The sequence below is a fragment of the Heteronotia binoei genome, chromosome 18 (assembly GCF_032191835.1).
Source record: "Heteronotia binoei isolate CCM8104 ecotype False Entrance Well chromosome 18, APGP_CSIRO_Hbin_v1, whole genome shotgun sequence".
In the NCBI taxonomy this organism is placed as follows: domain Eukaryota; kingdom Metazoa; phylum Chordata; class Lepidosauria; order Squamata; family Gekkonidae; genus Heteronotia; species Heteronotia binoei.
In genome coordinates, this window is record NC_083240.1 from 27,400,191 (window position 1) to 27,412,852 (window position 12,662).

Here is a 12,662-nt window from a genome sequence, read left to right on the forward strand (position 1 = left end):
CTAGGAATGGCGACTAAAGGGAACCTCCATGTTCAGAGGCAGTAAACCTCTGAATATCGTACAAACACTTTTCAAATTTTCCTTGATTTCAATCATACACAACTATATTCAGTAGCAAAATTCAAACATATATATAGAAGTCATTAACAATATTCATCAGATTTTGTAACAATATGCCAATTGTTCAAATACTTCTCATATTTCCATTGCCTCCCCCAATAACTTTCTTTCTTAATACAAATAAGCAGTAAGTCCACAATTTTACAGCAAAGGACAAAGAGTTCGTTCAGCCTTCGCAAGACGCCCATTCCAGATATTCCATGACATCTCAATTAATATCTTTCTCGGTTTTCAGGCTGTTAAACGGAACTAAAGAGCAAAAACATCAATGTATTAATCATGCTACGCCTACATATCCAGATCACCATACTCACAAACATCACACTCAAAAACCTCCACTGCTCACCCCGATTTCCATTTTTTCATACACAGATATGGAGTTCATAGCTTTCAGAATGTCAGTGGGTTTAGAGAACCCAATTGATTCATCCTGAAAGCCAGGGCTTTTTTGTAGCAGGAATTCATTTGCATATTAGGCTACAGACCCCTGATGTAGCCAGTCATCCAAGAGCTTACAGTAGGCCCTTCACTAAGGGCCCTGTAAGCTCTAGAAGGATTGGCTACATCAGCAGGGTGTGGCCTAATGTACAAAGGAGTTCCTGCTACAAAAAAAGCCCTCCTGAAAGCTATGAACTCCGTGTCTGTGTATGCTGCAGCTGTCCAGGTGAGTGGCTGTTTGAGTCTGCTCTAACTTTGTATAGTGGCGATGGGGGAGACCAGGTAAATGACTGTCTGGCACTTTGCATTTTTTTAAAAGGTAAAATAGAAATAACTGATGTGGATGTGATTCTTCCACTTTTTGTCTTGCAGAACACCATCAACCAGTGAGGGCAGCTTTATTGACAAAATGAAGAAGACGGTACAGACTCTGTTCTTTTACCTGGCTGGCATTGGGGCGGGGGGTGGGGATCGCTTTCAGGCCTGGTTCTCCCTTGTGTTGGAGTGAGTGGTTGGATATTAGCCACGTTTTCTTTAACCGTATGCCTGAATCGGTTTACAGTACATTTACGATACATACCTTATAAATGCATTAAAATCAGTAATGTCAATTGAGTCTATAAAATGGCAATAGAAACCACTTTGAGGGGCTGCTTAACTGGCACCAGGATACAGTTTTGGGAGAGCCATTCATAAAAAAAATGAGGTGGCCTTGGAGTGTTAAAAGTTTCAGGGTTAAAGCACAGTTTTTGCATTTCAAACATACACTCCCCTGCAGTGCAGGGTTTTGTTTTTTTAAATCACTGCATTTATTTATTTATTTCTGTAGATTTATAGGTTGCCCTTTCCCATAGTGGGCTCAGGACGGCTTCCAACATAATAAAACAATTAAAACTAACAATAGACAATCTAACAGATAAGTAATAAAATCAGACAGCTAAAACAGATTAAGAGCTCTGGGGCGCAGAGTGGTAAAGCTGCAGTACTGCAGTCAAACTCTCTGCTCACGACCTGAGTTCGATTCCAGCGGAAGCTGGGTTCAGGTAGCTGGCTCCAGGTTGACTCAGCCTTCCATCCTTCTGAGGTCGGTAAAATGAGTCCCCAGCTTGCTGGAGGGAAAGCGTAGGTGACTGGGGAAGGCAATGGCAAACCACCCCGTAAAAAGCCTGCCGTGAAAACGTCGTGATGCGACATCATCCCAGAGTCGGAAACGACTGCTGCTTGCACAGGGGACTACCTTTAAAACAGATTAGAAACAGTTAAGCCATAGCTCAAGTTAGTTTAAGGCAGCATGGATGGTGTGGACAGATCAATTAAGGCATACTTGTCCCAATCTAGATGTCTTAAGATGTCGGCTGTATAGATTTTTAGCAATCAGTGCAAGGAGGCCAGTTCAAAGGGTGTAATAGGATAAGGATGTCCGTCTGCCTCAGTCATAGGCCTAGCATATAGAAATCTAGCATGCCAGAGAAATAGTTAGGCTAATTTTCCTTTATGGGCTGTTTTTTAGGTTCAGCCGTCCCCCCCCCCCTTCCAGTTATGCTATTTCCCACCTGCAGTCAGCAGTGATACAGTCTAGGGACAACTTGGGTGTCCATCTGCTATTGTATGCAGATGAGCCTGTTCTAGGATGGATAAGGAAAGAGCCTTGGTGTTACGACCTCCCGTATCAGTCTGAATGTGGATGAGCGATTCCACTGCACATGTTTTTAGACATGTTTCAAATTCTTGTTTTCATTGTCTTTTCACTCCTGTTCTAGGGAAGAAATATTGTGGTGTTCTATGGCTCCCAAACGGGGACTGCTGAAGAATTTGCCAACCGCCTGGCCAAAGATGCCCACCGGTACGGCATGCGGGGCATGTCTGCCGACCCCGAGGAGTATGACTTGGTATGTTCCTAGCAATTTCACCTCTTGCCTTGAGGATGGACCTGCCTTGGAAGCAAGTCCTTTCATGTAAGCTGGTGGGGGACCGAGAAATAGAAGGCCGGCTCAGAGCTGGCCACTGAACTGATATTTCGGAATGGAAAGGAACTGCAGTGCACCTAGGGGGCTGATGCCCTTTTCAATTCCCCTCTTTCCTAGTCCGACCTGAGTCGTCTCACCGAGATTGAGAAGTCACTGACCGTTTTCTGCATGGCCACCTACGGAGAAGGAGACCCAACAGACAATGCCCAAGACTTCTATGATTGGTTGCAGGAAACAGATGCCAACCTGTCTGGTGTCAAATTCGCAGTAAGTGCCTTGCTAGCTGCATTTGGCTGCGCTTGCCTTAAGGACATGACTGTGGAGCATTTTGGATGGTACACATCTCGCTCGAATGTGGTTGCCTGGCAGGGGGATGGAGAGGCGAGGTTGGAAGGCAGGATTCAGGGCATCAGATTCTGGGCACTAAACCTCTGCAAAATCAGTACAGTACCTTGCTTTGCTGTTCACAAAAGTTAAACGAAGTTGCCTCTCCCTGCATACTGCTCTCTAGCTGGCTGATTCGAGAAGCATTTGGCCTGCGTTCTCCCTTCCAAATCTGGTCTGGCCTCCCCAGCCCATTCCTAATGGGACTTGAGGGATGTCACTTATGCCAGGATGCCACCTGCTTTCTGTCAGCTGCCCCTGATGTGATGTGCATCAGGCCTTTCTTTCTCCCATGGATAGCCACCAGACCGGCTGAGTCATATTCGACTGAAGGCCAGGTTGCAAGCTGAGGCTGCATGCATGCATTGTTGGGATTTTACACTTTCATGACCTGGCAGCAGTTGTTCACAGTTGCCTTGTGCACACAGGGGGAAATCCAGTTTGTTTGTGAATTTGGTTCATTCCTACCCTGCCTTTCTGTGCAGACAGGGACCCAAACTGCCTTCCATTATTCTGCCCCCCCCCCATTTTATCCTCACAACAACCCTGTGAAGCAGGTTAGGCTGAGAGTGTGTGACTGGCCCAAGGTCACCCAGCAAGCTTCCATGGCCAAGCAGGTCTTCAAATGTAGATCTCCCCTAGCCTAGTCTGATGTTCTAACCACTGTACCAGGCTGGCTCTCAGGCTGTGAATTACTGTTTATAGCTCAATGTCTCATGGCAGCTTGGATGTGAATTTTTGCTTCTTGGCTAACTGGCTGCATCTGAATCCACAAACCACTTTGTTGCCTTCCAGGTATTTGGACTTGGGAATAAAACATATGAACATTTCAACGCCATGGGGAAATACGTGGACAAGCGACTGGAAGAGCTTGGCGCCCAGCGGATCTTTGAGCTTGGCCTGGGAGACGACGATGGGAAGTGAGTGACTGTGTGGATCGGTGGTCACTGGTTGGCTGGCAGGCCAAGCTAGTGGCGAGCCTAGCATCGCTTTCCTGTTTCAGAGTTTCAACGTATAACTTACAGCAGTGCTTTCTTAATTGTGGGTCTCAGGTCGACAAGATTCAGTATTAGTTACAGCATATATTAGGAGTAGGTTCAATTCGGCGACATGTCAAACATAAGGCCCAAGTTCAAAATCAGCCCATCCAGGACTCTTATCCGGTCAAGTAGTTGGGGGAGAATGTTTACTGGATGGACTTGCTGAGATCCCTCCTTTCCCCAAACGCAGGCCCTTCCCTGGGTCTTCCCCCAGATCTCCAGGGATTGCTCAACCTGGAGTTGGCAGCCATAAAGAGCTGTGCAGCCAGTTTCCTTTGTGCTGGGCTCTTGACTGGGCTGCTAGGAAGATGGCTGGCTGTTCACATGGAGTAGGTAGAATCTTTTTGGCTTTGCCTCCCTGAGTCCAGCCAGGCCAAGGAAGATACCTGTCAGCACAGGAGCCTGTAGAAAGCCACTGGCCAGCTTGCCAAATGTGCCCACTTATGTAAGCCTGTGAACGGAGCCGTTGGCTGATCCAGGCGCCCTCTGCCCAGCAGCCCAGGAAGGAGAGAAGAGGCCTGTCCAATCGGGCGAGCCAGAGCCCGCTAACCCACTGACCCAAACGTGTGCGCTCCACTCCTCCCTCCCTCCCTTGGCAGAATAGGGTGGATTAGATAAGAGGCAAAGCTTGAACACAATGGGAGCTCCCTGCATTGCAAGTGCTGCCTTCTGTAACAGTCTGAATGGGAGGGGCGGGGTCGGGGGGAAGATCGGGAATGGGAGCAGGCCGTCAGAAAAACTCACTGGGTTTTCGCAAGGCAGAGGCAGGGGCTGGGTGCTTCTCTGGGCGTTTGCACACAGGCTGTAATATTTGGGGTGGTTGGATAATGCCATGCAAATGGCAGGAATTAGAAGGCAATTAAAGCAGAGCTGGCGTATCTGGAGTGGCAGTGCTGGAAGATTGCTGGCGGTGCTGGGGAGCATCACAGTTCCTCTTGTGGTTTGCGCTTGTTGCTGAATTTTGTCCTGCCTCACCCCCCTCCCTCCCCAAACCCTGTTGACCATAGAAGAAGATCCTTTCTAGGCAGGGAATGATCTTTTAGTTCAAGGGTGACCAAACTCGGGAGCCGCATGTGGATCTTTCGCACATATTGTGTGGCTCTCTTAAGCGCCTACTGCCTCGTTGGCCAGCTTGGAGAAGGCATTTCTCTCTTCAAATTGCTTCACCAAGCCAGCCAGTTGCTTGGGGAACGCATTTTAAAAAGTTAAAGTTGCTTTCTTTCCACCTCTCCCTCCCTCCTTCCTCTTCCCATCTATTTTCCTTCCTCCTTCCGACATCTGACGTTCATGCCTTGCGGCTCTCAAACATCTGACATTTATTCTATGTGGCTCTTACACTAAGCAGGTTTGGCCACCCCTGTTTTAATTCAGCTGTCCTCAGCCTTTTTGAGCTCATGGGCACCTTTGGAATTGTGACCCAGTGTGTTGGGCACCTTCAGCCACACAGCAAAGATCCTGGTGTTGTGTTGGCAGCTGCTGCCTAAGTCACATTTTAAGAAATCTACACAGCCAATGCTAGACAAGAGCCACCTGCTCCCGCTCACTTCCTAAGAACACTTGGCGGGCACCAAGAAAGGTGTTGGCGGGCCCCAAGGGCGCTGCACTGGGGCCCCCTGTTTTAGTTCCCTGGGTCATGTTTTTTCTTCTACCCTCCGGCAGCTTGGAAGAGGATTTTATCACGTGGCGCGAGCAGTTCTGGCCAGCAGTGTGTGAGCACTTTGGCGTGGAGGCCACTGGAGATGAAACCAGGTGAGTTCAGGGGGCTTGCGGCAGAAGTAGCATTGCATGCAAGCCGCACAATTCCAGTGGAAAGAGAATTGATTTAGACCCTGGGGACATGCTGGCAGCTCCTTCTGTGTAAATGGGCAGGCTTAGTACCCTGTGGGAAAGTTTTGGATTAAGAGCCATGTACAAACCCCAGCATGTCTGAAGCTGTCACACAGCTGGGCCTAGCAGGACCTTCTACTGGCTGCCACCACTCTGGTAAAGGTCTGTATGGAGGGCCCAGAGCACACAACTACCCTTGTCTTTCTTATTAAGAAATACCTCCTAATTGTGACCAAGGAGGCGTGAGCACCCAAGGAGTATAACAACAACAGTTTATTTACAGTGCTCAAATAATAAGTGGGTAAAACAGTGAAATATGTCTACAGTAAAGGTTGGTGCAAATAAACAAAAAGCCCTGACGCGTTTGTTTATACAGTCCCTGCTCTAATAACCAACACTTTACCCCCTTGGGTAAGAGAACTTTTCCCTGCTGCAAGCTCTCTAGGCTACAGCTAGCCTTCAGCTCAGCCTTCCAGGAAAAGAACCCATCCTGCCTGGGCTTGGCCCTTTTATATTCTTCTCCCAGGCCCCACTCCTCTCTGGGGCAGTTTCCCTCCAAAACCTTGCCACCCATTCAGAGGGACAAGGGGGATCCTGGGAAATGTAGGCTTTTCCCAGTAACTCCTAGGCAGGCTTCCCTGGGGCCTGCCGGCCTCACTAGGACCAAAGGAAGTCTGAATGAAGCCTGTATCCAGAGCCTCAACGAAGCCTCTTCTATTCATGTTCCCTTGCAGTGTTGTTTTGCCACGAATCCAGCTGGTGTGTCGCCATGCACAGGAGGCTTTGCTTGCTCCTTGCAGCTTTTCAGAACAATCCCAGACTCTTAACTGTGGGATGCTGCTGTCTCCTTGACACCAGTTGGGCCTTGTTGTGACCTTCTCTTCCCCGCCCCTCCCCCGTTCTTCCACAGCATCCGTCAGTATGAGCTGGTCATCTACGAAGACATCAACATGAACAAGGTTTACACAGGAGAAATGGGCCGTCTCAAGAGCTATGAGAATCAGAAGCCGTAAGTTTGAGGTTTTTAAAATGAAAGACTTCCATGTGCAGGTTTGGTGAGAAGCTGGAGGGTGGGACTGTCCAGAAGAGCGTAGTTCACTGCTGTGATGACTGTGAGTGTGTTCTGGATCTTGATTTTTTTTTAAAAGTCCACAGTTTCTAGTCCTCATTGCCAAAAAGGAACTTGAAAAATGCATGTACACCTGGAACCTCAGAAACTGTATGTGTAACTTAACACACGCAACCCCTGCCTAGAGAAACAGAAGGATTTGTGCATTTGGGGAGATTATTAGCAAGGGCACACATTAGGCATTGTCCACCAGCACATATGTCAAATTTAAAAATCCCTGATGTCGTGTGTTGAGTGACCCTCCCTCCCAACCAGATAATAAATGTAGATGGAGAGAAGCCGCAAGGGGAGATTACAATGTGAGATCGTGGAACTCAGTTTCATTCACAGGTTCAGAAAATGCGCCCCCCCTTCAGGGCTGAATAAGGACACTGGGTTTCTACCTCCCTACAGATGGTTATTTTCTACCCCCCTAGCATTTCCCCTCTGCCCTCATCAAGCTCATTACAATGCAGATTTTACCTCTGCGTTCTGACTTCCTTCTTTGCAACATCCCTCTCTCCCCTTTATGACTGGGCTATAAGGACTTGGAGATCTCCATTTCGACTCGCATTTGATGAAGGGAACACTGACCAAAGAAAGCTTGTGCCATGAACATCTTGTTGGTCTCTAAGGTGCTACTGAACTTGTATCTAGCTGTTCTACTGCAGTCCCAACCACAGCTAACCTGTGAAACAATCCAAACTAGTCTTGGTTTTTTCCCCTTCCAGGCCATTTGATGCCAAAAACCCTTTCTTGGCCCCGGTTGCAGTGAATCGGAAGCTAAATCAAGGCGGAGACAGGCACTTCATGCATCTGGAGCTGGACATTACCGGTTCCAAAATCCGGTAAGTCAGACACAGAGACTGTTACAGTCAAGAGTTCTCTCCTGTGGGTTGTGCTGAGTTTGCTGCATGACTCTGGAGTCCAGCATACAGCTGTGATTTGCCAAGTGAGGATTCCACTTCTGTGCTATTACTCTTCCTTGTTTTAGGTAGGGTCAGTCATATCTGTAAATTTCTCTAAAATGGATATTTTTTTGCTTTCAAGTCACAGATGACTTACAGTGATCCTGTAGAGTTTTCTGGGCAAGAAAGAGATGGTTTGAATTTAGTCACAGCTTCCCGAAAGTCCTCCAGACTGAGTGACTAGATCGGGTGAAGGCTCTAAACTAAAGCAAGAGATGGGTCATGTGGCTACTTTCTTGGTTTCTCTCTCCTCACTCCCCTAGGTATGAATCTGGAGACCACGTTGCTGTGTACCCAGCCAATGAGACTTCGCTAGTGAACCAGCTTGGTGAAATCCTCGGGGTAGATCTAGATACGGTCATCTCCCTAAACAATCTAGACGGTGAGTATTTTTTCCTCCCACCTGTCAGAAAAACAGTTTTTCTTTGCCACTGAGGTGGATTTATTGGGCTGGATCCTGGTTAACTTTTCCGCTAATGGAAGAAGAGGTGCAATTTCTGAAATTCCCCCTTTCTGCTTTTAGGGGTGCTAGATAAATATTTTTAAAAGATATACCAGACTTCTCTACCCTCCCAGACTTTGTCCATTCCTACTTAGCTCTTTGAGAGCCAGTTTCATGTAGTAGTTAAGAGTGCAGACTCTAATGGGGAGAACCAGGTTTGATTCCCCACTCTTCCACATGCAGCTGTTGGGTGACCCTGGGCCAGTCACAGCTCTCTCAGAGCTGTTCTCTGAAGAGCAGTTCTCTGAAAGCTTCTCTGAAGAGCAGTTCTCGGAAAGTTCTCTCAGCCCCACCCACCTACTTCACAGGGTGTCTGTTGTGGGGAGAGAAAGGGAAGGAGATTGTAAGCCACTCTGAGACTCCGAGTGAAGGGCGGGGTATCAGTCCAATCTCTTCTCATCTTAGAGCAATAGGGTGGAGTGCAGTGCATGCTTTGGTATCAGAGCTCCCAGTCCCAGCCCGAAGCAGCGGCTGCTGTTCCATGCTGGGCGTTGCACTTCTCCCAGGACAAACAATGGGAAGCAGGCTCTTTGCCCTACCAGAAGCACCCAACTCCAAGCGTGAAGAAGTAGCAACTGCTGCTTTGCAGTTGGGCTGCCTCAGTGCTGGCAGCTGCCCTGGACATTCCAGTGTTTTGACTGACCGTTTTGGGGGGGGGGAAACATGGAAAAAATACCAGACATATAAATATCCGGTATTTTTTCAGGATTTTTCCCAGTGAGAACACTGCCTTGTCTGAGTCAGTGCCAGATGCCTGGCAACCTTATTCCTGCTGTAGACCTCCATGTGCCTTTTGCGTCTCCCCAGGAGCAGATTTCAAGCAGGATCTGTTGACTGCAGTGGGGTAGTAGGAAAGCTCTGTTCCTTCCGTCAGTATAAAATCTAGTCTGGGGATTTCAAATTGCCCAGGAAAAAGACAGACAAGTCTCCACATCTGAGCAATTTTTACCCTTCCTGCCCTTTAGTAGCTCTTCCAGTGTGCGTGTGGCTGGAACAGTGTCCTCCCCACCATTTTGAAGATATTTGTACACAGCTAGACTGATTTCCCACAAGCCTTATGCCGCTCTCACGCTCCTCTTCTCGACAGGACTTCTGTCAGAATTCACACTATCTGCCCCGGGGCTGCAACTAGCTTTGCCTTTTTTGCACAGTTTTTAGAGGATCTTGCTTGCTGCACGAAAGAGGCAGAGCGAGTTGCAGCACCAGGGCAGATGGTATGAAATTCGACTGGAAGCCCCGCAGAGAAGAGGAGAGTGAGAGCGGCATAAGGCTAGTGGGAAATTGGTCCTAGTCAGGCTGGTTGCTCAATTCGTCAAAGTCTCTGCTTGCTTTCCAGATGTTGCTTCTGCCTTCATTGGTCATTCAAGAGCACAGTGATGGGACATTTTTTCTGGGCTTCGTTCAGCCTGGTTTGTTCATCTGAAAAAGCTGGTTGAGTCTGCAGTAGCTTAAAGGCATGGGACCGAGATCTAAACTGGCCTTGCCCTCAGCGCCTCCCCCCCTCCACTGGTTGTCTGACACGACTACAGAGTTTTCCCATCATCCCTCAAGTGGGTTCTAAGCTTGGTCATTACCCAAGTGTGAGGTTTGCAGGGGGACGGATAATAACACTCATTGTCTTAAGAACATAAGAGAAGCCATGTTGGGTCAGGCCAATGGCCCATCCAGTTCAACACTCTGTGTCACACAGTGGCCAAAAAACCCAGGTGTCATCCATTTGTGGGGCCAGGACACCAGAAGCCCTCCCACTATTGCCCCCCCAAGCACCAAGAATACAGAGCATCACTGCCCCAGACAGAAAGTACCATCAATACCCTGTGGCTAAGAGCCACTGATGGACCTCTGCTCTATATGCTTAGCCAATCTCCTCTTGAAGCTGTCTATGTTTGTAGCTGCCACCACCTCCTGTTCCATGTGCTAATCACTCTTTGGGTGAAGAAATACTTCCTTTTATCCATTCTAACTGGACTACTCAGCAAATTTCACTGAGTGCCCAGGAGTCTTGTTGCCTCTGGTGGCTGTATTGGCTGATCAGGGCTTTTATTCTTCAACCACTTGCCAACTCAGCTTCTTGGTGTTTCCCTTCCCCTTCCTTTGACCCCAATTTATGTAGCTTAGTGGGCAGCCTTAGTGGGCAGTCTTTCAACCTGAACTTACTTAGCTGAGGCTGAAGTGAGGGAATCCATGAGATCTGACCAGTGTTGCTCCCAAGCCATGAGCAGTGTTCCTTCTAAGCTGAGTTAGTGTGAGCTAGCTGACAGTTTCTTTAGCCTCCGGCTCACACATTTTTGTCTTGGCTCAGGAAAACTGGCCCCAGTATAAACTAATTTATGCTGTAGCTCACAACTTCTAGTGCCAGTAGCTCACAAAGTAGAATTTTTGCTCACAAGACTCTGCAGCTCAGAAGGAATATTGTCCACGAGTATCTTAAATCAGGGCTTGGGATTTGGGTCTCTCCAGCTTGCCTGTACTTTAAAAGAAGAAGAAGAAGATATTGGATTTATATCCCGCCCTCCACTCCGAAGAGTCTCAGAGCGGCTCACAATCTCCTTTACCTTCCTCCCCCACAACAGACACCCTGTGAGGTGGATGGGGCTGGAGAGGGCTCTCACAGCAGCTGCCCTTTCAAGGACAACCTCTGCCAGAGCTATGGCTGACTCAAGGCCATGCTAGCAGGTGCAAGCGGAGGAGTGGGGAATCAAACCCGGTTCTCCCAGATAAGAGTCCGCACACTTAACCACTACACCAAACTGGCTCTAAAAGAAAACATGGTGGCAGCATTGTCAACATGCAGAGCAAAGAACCATTGTGAGGATAGAAGGATGCACGACCCACACTTCCTGTTCCCATTTCAAAGCTGGTTTGAGGAGCAGGGTGTTTGTACAGGTGTGTGTGTGTGCTCTCTATACTCACGTCTACTCATAATTGGGGACTGAGGCGCATCAGATAAGGGACTCTGATGGGGGGGGGGCTGTTTTTGCCTCACCCCCCTCCCCATCTCCAGCAGTGATAGTTGTGAGAAAAGTGTCTCTGAACTCTTTCCTTCTCTTCTTTCCCACAGAGGAATCCAACAAGAAGCACCCCTTCCCTTGCCCCACCTCCTACCGCTCAGCTCTGACCTACTACTTGGACATCACCAACCCGCCCCGCACCAACGTCCTCTATGAGCTGGCCCAGTACGCCACGGATGCCAACGAGCAGGAGAAGCTGCGCAAGATGGCCTCCTCCACGACTGAAGGCAAGGTGGGTGCCGACTGGTCTGTGCTGCTCCCCCAAAGGCTCTGGCTCAGTGGGAGAGCATCGGCTTGGCATGCAGGAAGGTCCCGGGTTCAGTCCCCAGCATCCTCAGAGAAAAGGATCTGGGCGAGAGCAGAAGTCACTGGAGATATGTGTGCATGGGGGAGGTATTTGTGAATGTCCTGCATTGCGCAGGGGGTTCCAATTCTATGATTCTACTGACCTTGAAGAACCAAGGGTCTGATACAGTATAAGGCAGCTTTGTGTATCTACAATTTAGGGAAGAAGGGCTGTGGCCCATGGCATGCAGAAAATCCCAGGTTCATTCCCTGGCATCTCCAGTCGAAAGGACCAGGTGGCAAGCGATGTGAAAGACCTCGAACTCAGACCATGGAGAGCCGTTGCCAACTTGAGTAAACAGTATTGACCTTAATAGTCTGGCTCAGTATAAGGTGGCTCCAAGTGCGTTATCTCCATTTTGCAGGGGATTAAGTCTCTGATTAAGTAGCAGCCCCATGGCACGGAGTGGTAAAGCTGCAGTACTGCAGTCCAAGCTCTCTGCTCAGAACCCGAGTTCAATCCCAGCAGAAGCTGGGTTACGGTAGCCGGTTTGAGGTTGACTCAGCCTTCCATCCTTCCGAGGTCGGTAAAATGAGTACTCAGCTTGCTGAGGGGAAAGTGCAGATGACTGGGGAAGGCAATGGCCAACCATCCAGTAAAATGTCTGCCAAGGAAATGTCATGATGCGACACCACTCCAGAATCGGAAACGACTGGTGCTTGCACAGGGAACTACCTTTACCTTTTTTTTTAAAGTCTCTGAGGCCTTCCTAGCTGAACAGGACCCAGTGATTTGTCTACAAAAACGGGACATGTGAGGCTGTATGACCTTCTGATGAGCAGACAATAGGAGAGGTTTTTTTATGGCATGCACGTTTCCTCTGCTGGGCTTCAGAGATATGGACACTGACCAAGTGGAGGCAAGGAGGGGAGAGGGGGTGTGGTTAAAGGCATACACGCTCCGCTATCCCCCCTCCACTACCCTCCGCAACCCCAGCGCTGTTTTGCAGAT

At 48.7% G+C, this 12,662-nt stretch overlaps 1 protein-coding gene across 2 annotated transcripts in view; it reads left to right on the top strand.

The window, feature by feature from the left end:
- Nucleotides 1-12,662, top strand: part of LOC132586770 (NADPH--cytochrome P450 reductase) — a 71,990-nt gene that overhangs the window by 48,306 nt on the left and 11,022 nt on the right. For both annotated transcript variants that reach the window (XM_060258863.1, XM_060258862.1), the window contains exons 3-11: nucleotides 931-979; nucleotides 2,319-2,447; nucleotides 2,643-2,792; nucleotides 3,705-3,829; nucleotides 5,609-5,698; nucleotides 6,687-6,785; nucleotides 7,616-7,732; nucleotides 8,116-8,234; nucleotides 11,416-11,597. In XM_060258863.1, the coding sequence (XP_060114846.1) occupies nucleotides 931-979; nucleotides 2,319-2,447; nucleotides 2,643-2,792; nucleotides 3,705-3,829; nucleotides 5,609-5,698; nucleotides 6,687-6,785; nucleotides 7,616-7,732; nucleotides 8,116-8,234; nucleotides 11,416-11,597 (1,060 nt within the window). The remainder of the gene's footprint in view (nucleotides 1-930; nucleotides 980-2,318; nucleotides 2,448-2,642; nucleotides 2,793-3,704; nucleotides 3,830-5,608; nucleotides 5,699-6,686; nucleotides 6,786-7,615; nucleotides 7,733-8,115; nucleotides 8,235-11,415; nucleotides 11,598-12,662) is intronic.